The sequence below is a fragment of the Manacus candei genome, unplaced genomic scaffold (assembly GCF_025592945.1).
Source record: "Manacus candei isolate 608988 ecotype Guabito, Panama unplaced genomic scaffold, ASM2559294v1 h1tg000086l, whole genome shotgun sequence".
In the NCBI taxonomy this organism is placed as follows: domain Eukaryota; kingdom Metazoa; phylum Chordata; class Aves; order Passeriformes; family Pipridae; genus Manacus; species Manacus candei.
The window spans coordinates 2368467-2388549 of NW_026138134.1; the positions used below are offsets into that span (position 1 = coordinate 2368467).

Here is a 20083-nt window from a genome sequence, read left to right on the forward strand (position 1 = left end):
CCTGGCCTGGAGCCTGGATGTGCCATGGCCTCCTGGGGGAACCCCCGGGGGGGCAGAAATGGCTGGTGGTGGAGGGAAACTGAGGCACGGGGCAGCTGGGAGCCCACAACCCCAGCGTGGGAGCCAGGACATGGGGCATCACAGCAGGTAAGGGGACACGGGGACAGGCCACCCTCTCTGCATCTCACAGCCCCAGGACTCCCTCACACGCCCCCCCCATCAAGCCCCAGGAGTGCCCAGCCCATCCCAGCCTCAGCAGGACCTTTATTGGGTGCCAGCATGAGCCCCAACACCCCCATCCATTGGTTCCCCCAACACCCACAGCTCCACAGGGGGCAGAGGGGACCCTACAGCAGCAGGGAGAAGGCACTGGTCGACCCCTCCATGGGGGGACGTTGGACACGCCAAACACCCACCTCCTGGAGCCGAGCACCCCACCAGCCCCCCACCCAAGGCCCCTTGTCCCTGACACCAGTGGCACGCGGGCCCCAGGTGAAGGCTCCACCATAAATAAGCATTTAAATTAATTAAATTAATCTGCACCCCCAAAGGGCCCCGGCAGACCCCGAGGCCAAGCACCCCTGGGTGCCCCCACCCAGGGGGGCTGCGGGGACGAGCCCCCGCGCCAGCGCTAAGGCACAGGACAGGGCTGCCGAGTAAAAAGGACACTAAAAAAAAAAGGGGGGGGAATTAAATATCTGTGAGGGGGTCCAGGGGAGGGAGGAGGCAACACGGGCCCCCAAAGGCTCCCATTCCCTGCGAGGAGGGTCCCGGGACCCCCAGGATCAGCCCCTTGGCAGGGCCCTCGTCCGAGTGATGAGGGAATTAAGGGAAAGAGAAAGTCCAAGGCAGGGGCCCCTGCCCCGCCTCACCCCCACAGGCCCGCTGGGAGGGAGGACCCCCCACCCCTAAAGTCCCCTCCAAGTCCTTGGTAGCTTCAGTGCGTTGGTAGAAAAGGTGCCGGGGGCTCCCTGCGCCCCCCCAGAGCTGCCCCCGCCCCGGGGACCCGCGGCCCAGCGCGGCCCCCCAGCCCTGCTGGCTCCGGCAGCCCCGGGGCGCGGGGACAGTGACCAGGACACTCTGCCCTCGGGCAGCGACCAGGACACTCTGCCCTCGGCCGTGTCCCCTCACGGCGGGCGCTGGTGTCCCCTCGCAGCGGGGGGTGACATCCCTGCCGCCCTCAGAAGTAGGTGAGGTTCTTGACCAGTCCCAGCTCCAGCATCCGCTTGATGGCCACGGCCTCGTGCGACACGTTGTGCTCTGACGCCTGCGGGACGGGGAGCAGGGGGTGACACCGGGGACGAGGGGCCACGCACTTTCCTCTCGCCCCTCCCAGCCCTCCAGCTTGCCCACCTCACCAGTGGGAGTTGAGCCCCCCCAAAAAGAGGGACAGAACCCTCCCCACCCAATCCCCCTGGCCACGAGCCCTTCTCCTCACACGTAAACACACGGGGGTGGATCCAGCTCTCCACACCTCCAAAGACACTGGGCTAGAGGGATAAGTTGGATGGTGACCATCCAACAGTGGGCTTCAACACCCATCGTGGGAGGGGAGCAAGAGGTCTCCGTGGGAGGAGGCTCCCACATCACTCAGCATCACAGCACTGCTCTCCTGGGATGCCATCCCCCATCCCAGGGGAAAAAGAGGGGGGAGCGTGGACAAAATTGTGGGGCAGACACTTACAGCCATGGACTTGAGCGTGACCTGTTCGTAGTAGTGGATGGTTTGCTTCTTGTTGCCCGAGTCGGGGTAGCCAAAGCCCGCGATGTGCACCAGGTCGCAGAAGTGCAGTGCCAGGGTGATGGCCAAGAGCCCCGTGGTGGGCTTCTGGGGGACAGGGGCAGAGAGCCACAGCCTTCAGGGAGATGCACAGGGACAGGCTGTTCCCCCCTCAGGAGGCGCAGGGGGGACCCCACCCCTTACCTGTTTGACCTTCCGTGGTTGCTTCATGGGGAGGTTGAGCACTTTAGCAGCAGTTACTTCCATGTAGTAAGGGTTCAGGACGCGCACTTGCTCCGGGTTGGCATCCCAGATCAACGGGGGCTGCTTCCAAAACCCCTTCCGAACCTGCAAGAGGACAGAGATGTCCCCAGGGGTAGGATGGGATGAGGGCTGGACTCCAGAGCAGCCAGCGAGGGGTCGGACTCGCTTCCCCACCACGCTCACCCTCTTCTTGTCATTGAGGATGGCCTCCATCCACTGGAAGTCCATGGGCTTGAAGGGCACCAGCACCAGCAGCGTGTCGGGGTTGTTCTCCGTCCGGGGGTCGAAGTGGGCCGACTCCGGGTAGAAGAGGCGCATGGTGGTCTTGGAGCCCACGTCCTGCTCATAACCATGGACCGGGGCGTTGTTCAGCCTTGGGTGGGGGGACACGGGGACATCACAGGGGTCAGCCCCCGCCGCGGGTGGCACCGGGGAGGGAGCGGTGGCACGGAGCCAGGGCCGTACCTGATCACCACGTCGTAGGTGTTGATGGTGTCGCCCATGGAGCTGTTGCGGAGCCGGTGGCCGTTGCCCACCACCGCACACCTCCGGCACTTCAGGCTGCGAGAGAAAGCTCCGTCTCAACCAGACCCGCTCCAAAACCGGGGTGGTTTCAACCCCCAGAGGGGGTTTAACCCCACGTTGCCCAGTCTTCAAACCTTCCCGCGCTCCGTCCACCACCCCTGGGTTGCAGAGGTTCATTTTGCCAAATCCCGGGCCCACAACAGATGAATTCCACCCCTCACGAGAAAAAGACAAAGAGAGAAAAGCCCCTAAACCCACCCCGGTGTTACCTCTGGATGCTCTCGGGCAGGGAGTAGTGGGTGATGGACAGCAAGCGCAGGAGGACGTCTTCTGCAAAGCAAGGGCCAGCAGAAGGTGAGGAAGGCAGCTCCTGCCTGGCACAAGGCCCGGGGTGCTGCCCCATCCCTGCCGGATTTCCTCCTGCCGTTAATCCCAGCTCCGGGTGGATAATCCATGGCTGGGTTTTAGTAAAGCCTGGCCCACCCTAAACCCTTTTAGAGGGCCCAAACACACCCAGAGCAAGGAGATACCAGCTGCAGAGTCTAAAAATCAAGCAAATAACTTGTTGGGGGGCGGTGAACAGTCTCCAAAAAGCAACCTGCAGCAGCTTTTCAGAGGGAAGCTGAAACCCCGGGGAGCGGCAGCAGGACAGACAGACAGACAGACCCACGGAGCATTGCCAGCACTCACCACTTCCCTTGGTGCCGTAGGGCAGCTCGTAGAGTGACGGTGTCTTCACCCAAAAATAGTCCTTCAGCTGCAAGAAGAGCGGGTGGTCCCTCGTGTAGCTGCCGAGGAGCAAAGGGTCGGTGAGACCGGGATGAGGGGGAGGCACAGGGAGGGGGGTCCTGGCTCTGCATCCCCCCACTCCCTCCTCCCAGCCCCAAAACTCACTTCCCGATGAGCTGCGCCGCTTTCTTTTCCACCTCCCCAAGGGGACACGTCGTCTTGTTTTCTTGGACGGGGAAATAAAAGCTGTAAGGGAAGGGGTTAATTAAATCAAATGATGCCCGTTCCTCTACACCCCACTCCTGGCAAAGGGGGGTTCCAGCACCCCACGGCGGGATTCAAGCCATGCCAGAGATATTTAAGGCCAGCACTGCCTTGGATGTTTATCTGCTGGGCTTGCAGCCTTGCATCGGAAGAGGTCTCTCTTGCCCTGCTCATGGACCTCTCTGCTTTCCCCATCTCCGTCAGCATCACTGGCACGGGGAGGAGAGTGGGGTTTTCCCATCCTCCCGGGCTCAGGAAAACACCGGCATTCACCAAAAACCCCGCAGAGCCCGACCACCACCACACACCGAGGAGGAAACCTCGTGTCGTGCCCCCACCCTCCGGCAGCAGCCGAGGATGCTGCCACCTCCCTGCTCCCCCGGGATCCAGCCAGACCATGCTCCTGCATCCCTGTGCAGGACGGGAGGGAGGATGCCACCTCCTGGGAGTGAAGGAAAGGGCGGGAGGTCCTTTAAACTTGAATGAAAGGCACTCACAGCTGTGTGTACCTGTCTTCCCGGTAGATCGAGTACCAAACCATCACCAGAAACAGCGCCAGCACCCCGAGTATCTTCCCTCCTGCATGCCCAGAGGGGAGGGGGAGAGAAAAAACACCGTCAAGCCGGTACCCTGGGGTTTGGATGATGGGATGTGGGGTCCCACAGCCCTCTGGGGATGTCCCAGTAGATCCAGGCTGGCAGAGCTTGGATGGGGAGAGGCCGGGGTTTGGTTGACACCGTGCTCCCAAGAGCAGCAGTTGTGAGACACAGCCAGGTGATTTTGTCCTGGTTCCAAAAGCCACAGTGACATTTCTGTTTCCGCCTTCTGTCAACAGCTGGGCAAACATCTCTCTTTCCGGGTGCCTCACCCCATTTTTATACCACAAAGTTCCAGGTGCCTGAACCCGGAGGTTCAAGGACCCCAAAACCACCTTCCCTGCCAGGACTTTGCCCGTGATACCCCAGCACTCCATCACCCAGCTGGAGCTGCAGCAAAGCAGCATCCAACCCCCAAAAGCCAGATTTCCACATGCAAATTCCCCAGTCCCCCCATCCCTGCCTGGACAGAGGGAGATGGGACTCACGAGACTTGTTGATCATTTTTATGAGCAGGAAAGGGATCAGGCGAGGGCCGGAGCTCTCATCGTGGCTGGTCACCTGCAGCAGGAAAACAGGGAATGGCACTGGATGAGGGCAAAACCCACAGGAGCCGCTCCTAAACCCCATCCGAGAGGCATTACCCCCTGCCTGCCCATTTGTGAGGGTGCAAGGGTTCCCCCCAAGGGATTTATTTATTTAGATCCGCATTTCTGCGCTGCCAAAGGGTTGGTTTGTAGAGTTTATCAAAGCCAGGCAAGCCCCCGCGCTTCCTGAGGAGCTTCAGCCCTACAGGTTAAAGGACAAAGAAAAAAAAAAGGAATTAAAGAGGAAAAAGGAGCCCTCAGTGGGGTTTCAACCACAAAATCCCACGGGTGGTGATTTTAAGCCCAGCTTAAGCATCCACCTGGCACCAGCAGCTACAAAGCCCAACGTGCCACCGCCGCCACCGAGCCAGGCAGAAAGGGCAGGAGCAGCCGAGGGGGGTCAAACCAAAGAGCATCACGAACTCCAGGAACCTCCAACGCCTTCGATTCCTCCATCCCGGCCCGGGGAGGGGGTGCCCCGAGCTCAGTCCCCGCGCAAACACCGGCGGGGGAAGTGGCGCGACTTTCGTCTTCCTCCGAAACCTCTCGCTCCTGGAACAAGGAGCAAAGAGCCCTGATTGGAGCCATCCCGGGATCGGCCCAGCCCATCCCACCAGCACACGGCAAGGAGGGAAGATTAACTTACCAGCAGGGAGAAGCTCAGGGGTACATGGGAGGATTTGCTCCCAGGAGCAAATTCTGCTCTAAGCCCGGCTCAGAGGTGGGCTTGGCTTTGCCACCCCGTAACTGAGCTCCTCCCTGCTCCGAAATGTGTCTGGTGTGAGGGAGGAAGGAGTGTTACACGCCAGCCAAGGGCAAAGGAGCACACCCGGGCTGGTAAATCAGCTCCTCACCCACCTGACATCCCTCCCTGCACCTCCCTCACACCCCTTCCTGCCTAACGAAGCACCGCTAATGAACCCGGCACCTGCCACCTGCCCGGCAGGGCCACGGCCTCACCCGGCCAAGAGGGAGTTGAGAGCAGCAGTTTTGGGGGCAAAAATGTATCAAAAATGAGAAGAAACGAGACCCAAGATGGTCCCACGAGAGTCAGGCTCTTCCCTTCCTTGTCACGGACTTCTGAAGTTAAAAGGGCAGGAGGGCAATTAATTAAAAAGGGCAGGAAGGGCAATTAAAAGGGAATTAAGGACAATTAAACTGTGCTAGAAGCAGTGGGATGGGACATCAGGCAAGGAAAACTGTCCATTTGACAGCAGAGAGATGGGGACAGAGGCAGGGACTGGCGAGGTGGTCCCCTGGGAAAGCACTTGTCTGCCCTGAAATGCTTCTCCTTTGTAAAACATGGATAATCATGTCCCACCATCACCTGGGGTCCCCAGAAAGGGGAAGCAAAACCCCCCCCATCCCCAATTTACACCCCAGCTCTCATCCTGCATCTGTATTTCTGGCTCAACAAGCCCCTCCTGCCTGGAAAGATGAAACCCATGACTGGATCTTCAAGGGTGGGAGCCCATAGAGAGAAGGAGCTGGGGGGTCTCACCCCTTTGAACGTAACGATTTCTTGGGAAAAGTAAAATTAGGGGCAAGTGAAAAGCAGCTTGTGCTTCCTGGGGGTTTTTGTTCTACCCAAAACTGGCCATGAAAGCCCCGAGGGGGAAATCCACCCCACAGCTGGAGGCTGGTGACGCTTCTGGGGGGCCTGAGCACCCCTCTTCACCCAGGGCTGGGATGCTGCTGGGCATCAGGACCCAAATTTAGCACTAAATTCACCCCCCAGCTCCCTCCTTGGGTGCCAGAACACCCCACCGAGCCCGTTTCACCCCTACCCACTGGGAAAATCCGCTCTCCCCGCAGTGTTTGCCTTTACATACCAGCTTTTTTTTTAATTGTTTTGTTGGGGGTTTTTTTTGAAGGCTTTATGATCTTTTCTCAGGCTTGTACGCACAAGCTGGGCCCGATGCAAAATTTATCTAAGGCAAACATGGCTAATAATCCCCGGGGTGAAGGAGCACTGTTTGGTGAAGCGTTCAGGGAATGCGGAGCAAAACAGAGCACACCCAGCTGCCCCCGCGCCCGTGGTGCCTCTGGAATGAGTTCAAGCTCGGCCCTACCAGATCCACAGCCCAAAACAGAGCAGCTGCCAACAGTGGGAAAGTCTGAACACCCCGAGCCAGCGCTCTGGCTCCTCAGAGGGCTGCTGGGGGCAGCGATGCTGAAGGGTCCTGCTGGTCCCCACAGCATTCCCAGTCCTGCAGTGTCCTCAGATCCCACAGTATCCCTGTCCCATCACAGCATTCTCAGAGACCCCCACAGTGTTTCTGTCCCATCACAGCATTCTCAGAGCTCCCCATGGCAACTCTGGTCTTACAGCATCCTCGAAGCCCTCTTGCAGCAACCCCAGTCCTGCAATATCCCTGGTCCTGCAGCATCCCTGTCCCATCACAGCATCCTCAGAGCCCCCCCAGCATCCTCAGAGCCCCCACAGTATCCCTGTCCCATCACAGCATCCTCAGAGCCCCCACAGCATTCTCAGAGCCCCCACAGTATCCCTGTCCCATCACAGTATCCTCCGAGCCCCTGCACCATCCTTGTCCCATCACAGGGCCCTCGGAGCCCCCCCAGCATCTGCCAGGTCCCCCAACAGAGACCTCTCATCACAACATCCTCTCTAGACCCCCCACCACAGCATCTCAATCCAGCAGGGAGAGACTCCAAGCTCATCCCTCTCACGGGTGGGATCCAGCACGGCTCCCCGGCGTCGGTCCAGGGCATTGCCTGCCCCACCAAGCCCTGGAGCTGAGGGGAAAGTCCAGGCTGGATTCAGCTCCCCACACCTGGGAGAAGCGACTGGAAAAGCCCCTCTTTGATGTTGGCACCCCCACAGCTCCTGGGCTGGGGATTATCACTGCACAAAGGACTCAAAAGCCCTTCCCCACCCTGTGTTCCAGGAAAGCCCCACCCCGGGATGCTGCAGAGGCAGCTCACAGCCAAACCTCACGGAGTTTCCCTGTCTTCCTCCAACCTGGAGAGGGATTTTGCCTGGCAATTTTTTACCATGTCCCCTGGGAGATGCCAGCAACACCCTGAGGGGCTGACCCTCCTGCTGGGAGAGGACCTCAGAAGAGCTCATCCCTGTATTTCCATCCATCCATCCTTCCATCCATCCATCCCTCAACCTCAACAGCTCCAGCATTTCTGGATTTAAGTCATGCCAATCCACAGAGTGGCAGCAGGAATTTAAAGGGAATTTAAAGCCATGGAACAAGCACAAAGGTGGGGGGTGGTTATAAATCCCCCCAGCCCATCCCGACATGGATGGATGGTGATCCCAGGCACCCACTGCCATCCCAGCAAAGCACCGTGGACCAGCAGGCCATGCAGCAAAAGCTCTTAGTACTTTTATGTTTCCATGGTAACCCCTGGATTGGGGAAAAGCGTGACACAAGGCAAGGACACCTCTCCTGTGCTCCCACCATCCCATCCCACGTGTCCATGGGACACAGAGCCACCCACTGCCTGGTCCAGATTCCCTGGGCGAGCAGGAAGCTCAGTGGAGAACAAGCATCTCCAACAGTTTATCCCAAAAAAACATGCATTTATTTTTAACTGGAGGACTGTTGGATTGTGCCCGAGGAAGGGATGCACCAGCAGTCCCTGGGCATTCACTCTCAGCAGTGGGAACCACAGGGAGACAGACAGACAGACAGACAGACAGACAGGACAGCACAGACCCCTCCAACCCCAGCCAGACCGTCTCTCCCGAGCTTTCCAGGCACATGGAGCTTTCAGGAACCAGCAGGGCAGATCCCACATTCCACTGAGGACAACACCCAGGATCGACCCCCAGGGAAGCAGTTTACAGCCCTGGGATCTTCCAAGCCCCCATCCCACGGGATTTCTGCCCAGTAGGGCAGGGATTGCCAGAGGAGCCTCGGCAGATGCCGACGTACCCCCCACACCGACCCAGTCCTGCCCCGGCACAGCCACCGCCTGCCAGAGCCTGAGCACAACCTGGGAGGCGGCCGGGGGCGATCCTGCAGGGAAAGAAAGGAGCCAGCCAACTCCGGGCACTGCCTGCGCTTGGCAGATCATCAAAGGCACCCAAATCCCCAGCCTGGCATCCCAAACCTTCCTCGCCCCGGCTGCTGTGAGCTCCAGGTGCTCGGGGAACTTTTTTTCCAAGCTGGGAGGAAAACTGAGACCCACGGCGGGGAGAAAATCCTTGTGGGATTACAACAACCGCCGTCACAAGCCCAAAAGGCAGCAGGGTCTGGATTTCAGCCCCCTCCAAGGGACGCTTCATGGGATGGGGATTCCAGGAGGGAAACAGGGACACTGAAAGGGGACCAGGGATACTGGGAAGGGACAAGGGATGCCAAAAACCAGCAGGGCAGAGCGACAGCAAGAGCAGGAGCTGCGAGTGCAGCAGGCCGGGGGGAGGCAGAGGATCGTGAGGACACAGCACTGCAAAAATCAATCCCACTGGACAGCGGGCACAGCCCCATGGAGGGCACAGAGCCAGCCCAGCCCGTGCACTGATACCCACATTTATCCTATTTTAAGAGCCCTGCGAGTCACTTTAAAGGAATCTTAATTGCCCTCTTCACGGAGAGGCAGCGCTGTTTCCTTCGTCCGTGGTATCCCAGGCACACAATAACCCGGCCAGAGATTTAAGATAGGGGAGAACAACCCCTCGCTGGCATGTGAGCCTTAACAAAACACTCACCCGTGACCAGGCTGCAATTCTGAAACTGGCAACAGCGAGTAAGCTCAGGTACAGCCAGTCTTTCCATGGCAGCAGGTCCCCAGGAAAAACCTGGGCTGCTTCTGCCTTCCCGTGGCACTGCTGGTTTTAATGTGCTCCAGAGCCAAAACCCGATTCAGGCCAGCGCTGCCTCCACCCTCTCCTCTCCCCCTATTTATTTTTTAATCCTTGCAGCAGAAAAAACACAGGGTGGGACCCAAGTGCCTTCCTACAGCCCCAAAACACTGACTGTGTGGGTACACCTGAGCATCCCACAGCTCTGGGGTAACCCCATGGAGCTACAGGGCTCCACCTCGGGGAGTTCAGCTACAGTGTTATAGGTTATATATCATTATTTATATTATATACGTTTAATCACTCTTTAATACTTAAAAAACTAAAATAAAGACCCTTTCCTGCTGGATGCACTCCAGAGGTTATGGCCAAGCTGCTGGAAGCGAGCGGAATCACTCAGGGGGGAACAACCCCCTGCTAAGGAGATGAGGGTGGGCCCCCGGCAGAGATGATGGGATCTCATCCCTGAGCCCCCACCACTGACCCAGCCACCCCCTCCTCTCACTGCCCCGCCCTGTCCCCATCTGCTGCCACCGTCACCTCAGTGCCGTGTTTACTCTCCGGTATCTCCATCCTCAGGGATCATCCAGGGATGCAGGGGGCAATGGCAAGAGCAGCATTGGCTTTGGCAGATTTGAACCCCACATTTTGGGCTAAATCCCCCCCAAAAAGCGGCAGAAAGGTGGGAGGCAGCGAGCTGGGGACGCAGGCAAGGTGCAGGCAGGAGGCTGGCAGCCTCTTCCCGCTCCCCCAGGAGCAGCAGGCAGAGCATCCAACAGGGAGCACCTGCTCCCTTACAGTCCTGAGAGGGAAAAACTAAACCGTGGAGATGCTTCAGCTCATCCCCAACCCAAACTCAAGCAAAGCCCCATCCAAATCCAGCTCACCAGGGAAAAGGGGTGGGTTCTCAAGCCCCAGGGCTGAGTTAGCCCGTGGTCTGCTCCCATCCCTAGTGGCTTTTGCCTCCGGGAGTCCCCTCCTGGGGGCTCAGAAGCTGCCTGCAGTCACCACCCCCTTTGTAAGGCTCACTTAGCACCTTAACCCTCCATCTGTGGTTTCCCCTCTGCTTCCTGTTTTGCACTAAATTTGGAGGAGGAGAACCCCCAGAGCAACCCCACAGCTCAAAGCTCACGTCTGTCAGCCCCGAATCCCCCAGGGGTCTTGTCTGCTCCTTTTTCCCACGTTAATGATCATGGAGAAAGATTCCAAGAAATAACCCCCTCCATCACCTTGCACCCCCGTTAACCCACACCGGGAGGAGGATTCCTGTCTCAGGGAGACCTTTTCCTGCCTCCCCAGCAGTGGGAGAGGCTGACGCTGGTCCCGTCAGGGCAGGGATAAACTGGCAGCAGGTCACGGCTACTTACTGTCCGTCCTCTCGGTCCAGGCGGAGCAGGCAGGAGCTCGGCGGGATCTACGGGGCCGTCCTCTCTTCCCCTAGGAAAGGGAAAAGGGAGAACATCCTCAGGGCTACGGCCACCCACACTGGCAGCACACAAGGGCTGCTTCGCTTCGCAGCCATCCGCCCTTGGAGCGTCCACGGATCCTTCTGGATCCCCAGCCAGGGCAGCTCGGAGCACCGATGGGGAGCCAGCCCTAGAGGAGCAGGAGCAGGGCCTTGACGAGCCAGCACCGTCACAGAGGAGTCTGTGCTCTCCAAAAAGCCACTCACCTCCCACCCACCTCCGCAGGCACCGGCAGCACCGGGGCTGGGCTGGCAGTGCCTCTTAAGGAGGAGGCGTGGCAGAGCAGAGCAGAGCAGAGCAGAGCACAGACCTCGCCGCAGGTTTCCCCAACACCTCCTGGCCTTTCCCACCGAAATCCCCCTCCCTGACTCACTCGGACTTTTAGGAAGGCCCCAGGAGATGGAGTGATGCCCTTTATCCCAGAAAAAGGGGGATGCAGCCCTGCTCTGCAGCTCTCCTGCCTTCCCACACGGAGAACACTGCTTAATCCCACATCTCCACCATCTTCTCCCCAAAAACTTTCCAAACTGCACATCCCCACCTGGCAGTGTAATATCCTCATGATTAGAGGAAGGAAAAGCCCTCCTGAGAAGCTGCCACGCACAGAAACCCTCCTGCCACAGTGCTGCTCAGAGAAAGCCTCTCTGCAGGGGCAGCCACTCTACATCCCGAGTAACTATCCCAGATACCGAGGGGCAAGGTGGGCTGAGGGGGAAAAGGAGCCGTCCAGGTGGAGGGAGCAGGATAATGAGCGAGCCAGGTGACACAAGCCCACCACTATCCCAGTTAGTCCCTGGGATAAACCACACGAGGAAGAACCTCAACCCCGTTCAGCACAAAAAAACAGTGACACAGGTGAGGAAGACAAGGCTCACTCCCAGCTGCTGCTCGAGCCCTGGCAGGGAAGGTGCTTCCTAGGGGAAACTCTGAAGGGCCAGAGGTTTCCTTACCTCTCTTCATCTCCTCCAGCTAGGAAAAGCAGAGATGAGAAGTGCAAGCCTTCCCCACAGCAAGCTTTGCTCTTAATATCCCATTAAAATAACATCCCATGCAAGAGATGGGGAAGGAAACCACTTCTTCTGGATACTTCTCTGCAGGGACCAGGCTTTCTGTCCATGTCCTGGGATGACAGGGATGGCTCCATCCCGGCATCACCCCTTCCCTCTCCACTCAAAGAGCATCTGCTTCCTCCTTCCATCATCGTTTGCCTTGGGGAGCGATTAACCCAGAGGGCTCAGGACAATCAGCAGCCAAACCAGCTGCACTTGGGGTCACAGAATTCACCTTCTGGCACCAGAGTCAGCCCTGAATCCACCGGAGCATCCGACATCGCTGCCAACAAGGAGCCTTTTGATTTAGAGCCATGAATTGTAGGATCCACTAACGAGGTTAAACCCTCCCCGGGGAGCTCCTGGATGAGGATGCTCGGAGCTGCCTGGGGGTGGGCAGGGGGGTCCCAGGAGGATCCTGCAGCCCCACATGAGCAGGAGTCCGTGGTACCTTAAAGCGCATTGGCCCAGCCGGGAGGATCTGAGGTCTTGCCCCAAGCTGGTCTTTCCAGCTCGACTGGAAGAGCCAGGAGCTGGATCGCTGCTGGTCTTCCTGGGATTGTTTTCCAGCCTCCCAGGTGGTCTCCCCGCCATTGGCCAATGCAATCAGCCGTTCCCAGCCCAAGGTCCAGAAAAATCCCATCACGGATCCGGCACCCGACAGGTCAGGAACCGCCGTCTCCGCCACTCGCCGCGGGCGGCTCAACCCATCCGGCAGCTGATCCCGGCAGGAAATGAATGTCCCAGAGCCCTTGAGAAACCCTAAACAAGCTGGATTTCGCTCCTTCCCCTCTCCAGGTATGCTGTCGGCCTCAATTTCCCGCCCTGCCTATCAGTTTAATCGTTTAAATGATGATTCCCAAACTTGAGGGGGGAAAGGGCACCGTGTGCCCGCTCCCTGACATCTCCCTCCGGGATGCTCATGGCTTTGGGCAAAAGAAAATGAAAACATTTCTTCCCCTGTCAAAGATTAAAGCCAGCCAGGATTTTTGAGGGGCTCAGCCCTGGTGTAGGAGCATCCCTGTGGGAAGACAGGTATTCCCCAGGCAGGAGGGGACACAAGCAGGGCAGGGATGAGCCACCAAATCCCTCCTGTCATCATCCTCCCCCTCCAGGAGCAAACCCCCAGGGGCTGTTAAAATAGAGGAGGGGGAGATGGAGACAGAGTCTGTGCCCCTTCCACCCGCCAGACCTGAAGCGAGGCAGCCGTCCGTCCGTCCGTCCGTTGGAGCTCCATCGCCAGCGCCAACCTCCCTCGGTTAAAATTACCTCCCGAGGGGGGAGAGAGCAAAACCGGGCTGGGAGGGGAATAAAAGCCAGGTGAGCTCATCCTCCTCCAGAGAAAACGTCTCCACTTGGCATGAGCGAGGTGTTTCCAAGCCCGGCACATCCCTCACGTCACCCCGATCGCTGTTGCCCCGGGACCAGCAGCTTATTCACTCAGCAAGCATTTAGTGGGAGATAATCCAGCTGCTTCCCAACCATCCTTTGGCCGAGCCAAAGGTGTAATTCCAGTGTGGGATGCGATTTTTGGGAAGAGGTTTCCCTAATGGTCATCCCAGCGGATGCTCCCTGGCCAGGAGAGAACGGAAGAGCTGCCACCAGCAGAACCTCCACCTCAATTGTAGCTTTTCAATTCTGTTAATAATTCACTGAATTTATTAAACTACTTCATTAAAAATAAAATAATTTAATAGACCTATATCCTATCAAATCCCTGGGAATAGGAAGAAAAGCAAAGCAAAGCTGCCCAGCCAAGCCGGATTATCCAAAGCAGCGACCGACCTAAAAATAAACCACTGCTATTTAAGGATGAGCCTCCCACAATGAACCCCCCACCAAAAAAAGATAAAAGGAAAAAATAGACATGTTTCCAATCTGGGGTGTTGAGCATCACCCACCAGACCAAAAAAAAAAAAAAAAATAAAGCCTATTTTGGGTTTATTTCCTAGCAAAAGTCTGTACTTCCAAGAGAACAGCATCACCAGGCTTAAAGCTGCTGATTTCCAGACACCCCATGCAAATAAATAATTAAGATTTAAAGCTGCGTTTGCATAATACAGATAATCTGTCGATTTAACTTGTAAATGCAGGGGGAATTAAGCAGCGACGTTGTTAATTAGGCAGCAAAGGGGCCTGGGAAGCCCCAGCTCCACGGTGGATGCTGATGGACCACGAGGATGCTGAAGAAGCTGAACGTGCTGGGGGATGCAGGGCTTTGGCAGTGGGACCAGCTGTTGGGGCAGGTGCCGTGGTGTGACCACCAAAACCTTGTGTTCACCCATATTTTAGCTGAACAATCCCCCCCAGCTCCTTCAGCAGGAGCTGCCCGGCCCTTCCTGCCCTCGAGGGCTGCCATCACCCCCCTCCGAGAAAAAAGGCAGTGGGAAAAGAGCCCGGGGTAAGATTTCTGAGGACAAATCACATGTTTAGTTGCATAAAGAGCCGGCTCTGACAGCCGGGCTCTCGGCTCCCCCACCCCAAACACCGGACCCCGCCCGGGAGCAAAACCTGTTGAGCCCGAATGTGCCTGAACAGACAGTTCTTTGTGATTTTTTTTTTTTCCCTTCTCTTTTTCCGTTTGGAAGCGGCCGCTGGTGATCGCACAGGGATGGGCCCGAGGACTTCCCAGCCCTTGGCACCGCTCCTGACTCCTTGTTCGGAGGCAGCGCCGCGTTTAACCCCTAAAGCCCCTCTCTCCCTTTCATTTCTGGCACCATCCCCCTTCCCACACCCTGCTCCTGTGCAGTCCTGCATCCTCCCAATCCACCTGCATCCCTCCTCTCTGCATTTTTCTCCCTTATTTCTCACTTTCTACCTTATTTTTCCTCTCGATGCTTCGGAACTCTCCTCCATTCCCAACCCAGACAGGTCTGATCCATCCTCATGCTATAAAATCCCACCCCACAAACCCCATGCCAGGGGGTTGGCCGAGCCCAACAGCCACAGAGCTGCCAGGATGGGGATTTAATCCACATCCAGGGGTGTTTCAGTATCCCCTGTGGGAATGCTGGGCTGGCAGTGTGCACACAGCATCAGCAAAGCCCCAGAGCAGCGTTTAAGCCTCCTCCACTCTCGCTCAGCACCCTCCTGTCTCAGTTTCCCTCCACTTGGGGCTCAGGGAAGCTCTGCCCATTGACAACGCAGGCAGAGAGACTCTGAACTCCATCCCAGCTCACGCATCTGTATTTTAAAAGAAATTAAAAAACCACCCGATGTCGCAAGAGGCTCAAACCCTGCCGGGGGATCCACCCCAGGGCTCCTCGGGCAAGGCCACGGGGCGAGTCCCAACCCCCTGCCGCTGGCATCGGCCTCTGCTTAAAACATTAAGGCTCGGCTGACTCAGCCCGGCCGGATATCGGGATGTTGAATCCAGCCGGGAAAACTTGGTCGGGCTGGGGGAGACATTTTGCAAAGGGGAAGAGCCGGAGCAGGAACGGCATCTGGAAGCGATTGGAGGCGAGGAGCCTCTCCCAGGCGCAGCAGGGAATTCCAACGGCGTGAGCTCAGGTTAAAGCCTCCTTCACAGACCCGGGATTAAAGAGGAGAACCAAACTGCAGCACATTTATAGATTTTTAAACCTGCAAATAACGAAGGGAAGGGAGCCAGCTCCCTGCTCAGTCCTACATGGACACAGCTTTGTGATTTCAGGTCATTCTGATTTACAATTAAAAAAAAAACCAAACAGCTAAATTCCGAAAAGGAGGAGAAATCTCTCCGTGGATTTGTGGATCTAATTTCAGGTGTCGTGTCCGGAGTCCTCCTTTGGCACTGCCTTGTTTCACCCCTGCACCTTCCATCCCCTGGGACTCCTGTATCCCACCTCCGAGCATCCCTCCCCATCATGGGCTGCATCCCACGATGGTCCTGGAGCAGCAGCAAACCCAGGAGCATCCCAGCATCCTTGGGATGGCATGGAAGAGCCGATGGAGGATGCCAGCCTAGCTTGGGCAGAGTGGTTCTCCACGAGGAACCTCTTCCAGTCATCCCTGAGCCGAGGGACACGGAGCAGCAGCACCCACGGGTGGTCCAACCCGCCTCCACTGGACATTCCCGTAGAGCAATTTATGGCAGGGCAGGATTCACACGGGATGGGCAGAACCCAGCCCTGCTGTGCCCCACCTCGCTCCCCCAAATTGCTGCTCCGACCCCAAAGCAGGAACTCACCCACATCCTGCCCGACTGCAGCGCTCCCACCCACCTTCCCGGCGGTGCGGCCGTCGCCATCCCGTGCCGATCCGCGCCCCGGCGCAGCCGGAGCAGCCGGGAGCAGCGTCCCCCCACGCTGCCAGCGCTGCAGCCCGGAGGTCTCCGGCAGGCAAAGCACATCCTGGAGAGCAGCCGCAGCCTGCGCCAGCCCGAAACCACTCCGAGCATCTGCCAGTCCCAAGGAAAACCAGGAGGGAGGGTGGCTCCTTCGGTTTTTCCGTTCCCCGACAGCCAAATCCCTTTTTCCTTCCTCCAAGGACACTTTCCAGCCTGACCCTGGTCACATGCAAGGGGTCAGCAGCTGGAAAGGCAAGAGATGAGCAAATACTGGGGGCTTTTCCTCTTCCTTTCCAAGAAGACACAGGGTTTTCCTAGAAAAACCTTGATAAACATGAGGATTGCAGCAGGAGGAGGGAGAAGTGCGAAAGGAGAGTGAGGGGAACTTAAGAAACACCGAAAAAAAGAGAACCAGAAGTTGCAACAAGCAGCGTGAAAGTATCAAATCATTTCCTCTCCTCCCTTCAAAGCCAAAACTGCTCGTGCCACTGTTCCTGGCACCAGCGTACGAGGGGGGTCCCAGCCTGGGATGGGGAGAGCGGGATGGGGGCCCAGAGGGTTCCAGGTGGATCCAGGACACCAACCTCTGCAGGAGAGGGACCACATCCCTGCTCCTCACAGAGTCCTCAGGCTACACCCAGAGCAAACAACCAAAAGGGGGAAAATAGCATAAAACAAATCTTTTTTTTTTTTTTAATTTTTTTTTTTTTTTCTGAAGCCCAATAGGGAAAGTTGTGGAGAAACAGACTCCGTGCTGCCAGCCTGAATCAGCTCTGGAATATTCAAAGCTAAAGCAATGGGGCCACCACTTTATCCAAGAGAATAAGCAACAGAATACATGGGATTTAGAGATATTGCCAAATAATTAATTAGCAGGACTCAACCTGAGAGTTGCTGCCAGCTGAAAACCCCTGGAAACAGGCGTGGGGAGGGCCCTGGTCTCAGCATTCCCACGTCCTGCAGTCTGGCATCCACCTCTGATGTTGGTTGCAAGGATGGGGATGACACAAGCTATTAAAGTACAGGCTTGGAGATGCCAGTGTGTCTGCTCCAGAGTTTAAAATTATTTTAAAGGGATGTTTTCACTCCAGGGGTGGGTTTCCCCTCCAGGGTGGGCTGGGGAGCAGGAGGATGCTCCAATCTCAGCTCTGAAAAGCACTCTCTGGAAGGCACCCTACATGGCAGATCTCCATGGTGGACATCCCTCAAAATCAGTGTGCACACACAGTTCCTCCTCTTATATTTACATTTTCAAAGGCCTTATTCCTTTGAGGAATTCAGTGCCTTGCTGGAGCAGCTGCTGTTAACTCCCTGCCCTCTATGATGTAGGTAATTAAGGACAGGGATTAGGGAGAGACCAGCAAAGTGTGGACCCCATCCGTGAACGTGAGGAGGTCTTTAGAGGCTGGACACATCGTTAGAGCCGGGGTAGGAAGAGGACACTCAAACCCATCAGTTCTATCACTGATCCAGGGTTCTGCCCTGCCCGGGGTGTCCGTCCCATGGAAAGCCTCGGCAGAAGCAGCTGGCAAAGCCTGGGCAATCCCTCTTCTCCACCACCTGCCTCCAAGAGCAGTCAGGGGTAGAGCCCGGCAGAGGAGACAGGGAAATTCAGCAGAGCTTCCCCAAAAACTCCACCACAAGACTTTAATTAGCTCATCTTGCCAACAGACGGGGATCGGAGTCGCCGAGCAGCCGGCACCAACCCACCGGGCATTGCCCTCCTGTCCTGGTGGGAGAGACACATCCCATGCCCAGTGTCTGAGCTGAGGAGCACAAAAAGCCCCTGGAGGAAGGTTTTTCCCTTTGTTCTCCACTCCCCAGAACAATAAAACCCCACCAGCTCACCCTGCAAAGACCTGACATGGAAAGCTCAACTGGGAACGGTCCGGCTGGTCCTTTTCCTGCTGTCTCAGGGCAAGCATCCTCCTCTCTCCCTGGGAACAAGCCTGTCCCGTGAGAGAACAGGGCTCCAGGCACACATGAGGGGTTGGGATAGGGTTTATCCTGCACCAACATGCCCAGATCCTGCTCCCAGCAGCTCTGTCCACACCAGGACTGGGTGGGGGATCAGCAGGGACCCCTCCTACCCCTTTGGGATCACCAGGCTACCAGAGCACACCCATCGACCAGGCAGAGGATGCTCAGGGATGGGGGAAAAAAAGGCTCAGACCACTTAATAAATCCTCCTCAGCCCGTTGTTCTGTGGTGAGAGAGAGCGTCCTGAGCCGCACACGGGGCACGTCCTCCCCTCCCAGGGCCTCCGGGAGGATTTTCCCTTCCTTACGGCGGCTCCCGGGCATTCCCACCACACAGACTCGCCGAAACGAGCCCCCCTGGCGCTAAGGGGAGATGCCAGACCCTCTCTTCCCAGGGCTCTCGGGGTGGGATCGCCTTCCTCGGGAGCGGCCGCAGGCAGGAGCGGTGCCGAAGGCCGGCTTTTCCCGGCGAGACGAAGGGTTTTGTTTTGCCGGGAACGGGGCGGCAGCAGATGGAAGGGCACTGGGAGAGCGGGGGTTTTCCTCTCGCCGCTGCCCACGCTCGCTTCAGGCATTGATTAAGCGCGTTAATTAGAAAAATCACCACAATAATTATTAGAAAACCCCAAAACACAGAAATAAAGCCACTCTCTCCCTTTCCGATGTGCCGCGCTCGCCGGGACAGCGATGCCGAAGGTTTGGGATGCCCCGGTGGGGGTCCGAGCTGGGTCAGCGGGGGTCTCCCCCGTATCCCCGACCTGAACCCCCCAAACCAGCCCTGCCCGGGCGCTGCCGAGCGGGCAGCGCTCCGCTCCCTGCCCTGCCCTGCCCTGCCCTGCCCTGCGCCCTCCCAGCGCGGGATCCCCCCAACCCAACCCCTCCAGCCCTCCCAAAAACCACTGAGGTTTTGCTTCCCCCCTCCCCTTTTTTTTTTGCTCAACACCCCTCGACTCGCAAACACGCTTTGGAGACGCGGACCGGGGGGGCCCAGGTGGACACGGGGGGACACGAGGGGACTCGGGGGGACGCGGGGGGACACGGGGGGACCCCCGGGCTGCGGACTCACCATGGGGCGGCGCGGGGGGGTCGGTGCGGCGGGAGGATGCGGGGGGTGGGTGCGGGATGCGGGGCTGGCCCGGAGGGGCGGGCGGGGGGCGGACACGCTTGCGCACAGCGCGGGATGGGCGGTGGAGGGAGGAGGAGGAGGAGGAGGAGGAGGAAGGAGAGAGGGAAGAGCATCCCGGGAGCTGCAGGCGCCCGGTCCCCGCATCCCCGGCACGGGAGAGATGGGGGAGGACAACCACCCCTTCCCCTTGCCCTGCGGACCCCAAAAATCATAGCGCTGGGGGCAGCCCCTTCCCCAGGCAACTCCCCGAAATGCCCCAAAATTGGATCACAGCAAATTTTTAGGGGCGGGCAAAGCTTTTCCCGGCAGGTCACCGAGTCAGGGATTTGCATGTTCTCCCCATTGAACCCCCACGAGAAGATCCTCAAAACCATCATGAGACGACGCGCGGAGGATCTGGGGTTGATTTTGCTTAAAATCGTCAACCCATATTAAGTATTTTTCTGTTTCTTGCAAATAAAATAATTTCCACTGCAGGAATGCCCCATATCCAGCCACCTCTTTCTCCCACGGGATTCCTTTTCCACCCCACCTCACAACACACAAAATCAGCAGTCAGCTCTTTGAGGTTTTTTATTTTCCTCAAAATTTTTTTATTTCTACATTTCCCAAACCCATTTCTCCTGCGCTGGGGTGGGTTTTGCCAACTCCTGAGGCAACACTAACGCTGATCTTTAAATGGGAAATATTGACAAATATTGGTGCTGGAGGAGGCAGCTCCTTGCTAAAGG

At 57.5% G+C, this 20083-nt stretch overlaps 1 protein-coding gene across 4 annotated transcripts; it reads right to left on the reverse strand.

Annotated features, from left to right (window-relative positions):
- Positions 1 to 66: 66 nt before the first annotated feature.
- ST3GAL4 (ST3 beta-galactoside alpha-2,3-sialyltransferase 4) lies at positions 67 to 19342 on the reverse strand. 4 transcript variants are annotated; one of them, XM_051812456.1, is made up of 12 exons: positions 19293 to 19342; positions 10833 to 10902; positions 4587 to 4659; positions 4000 to 4081; positions 3404 to 3484; positions 3200 to 3297; positions 2779 to 2839; positions 2450 to 2545; positions 2168 to 2357; positions 1925 to 2068; positions 1685 to 1828; positions 67 to 1267 (listed from the first exon to the last, which is right to left on the reverse strand). In XM_051812456.1, the coding sequence occupies exons 3-12, from the start codon at positions 4600 to 4602 to the stop codon at positions 1181 to 1183; spliced, it is 999 nt and encodes a 332-aa protein (XP_051668416.1). In that variant the 5' UTR covers positions 4603 to 4659; positions 10833 to 10902; positions 19293 to 19342; the 3' UTR covers positions 67 to 1180. The 4 variants fall into 4 exon arrangements, with proteins under 4 accessions (XP_051668416.1, XP_051668414.1, XP_051668417.1 ...); XM_051812454.1 differs by lacking the exon at positions 19293 to 19342 and adding an exon at positions 16183 to 17005 and having other exon boundaries at positions 4012 to 4081; XM_051812457.1 differs by lacking the exon at positions 19293 to 19342 and adding an exon at positions 13173 to 13209.
- Between the last annotated feature and the right edge of the window lie 741 nt (positions 19343 to 20083).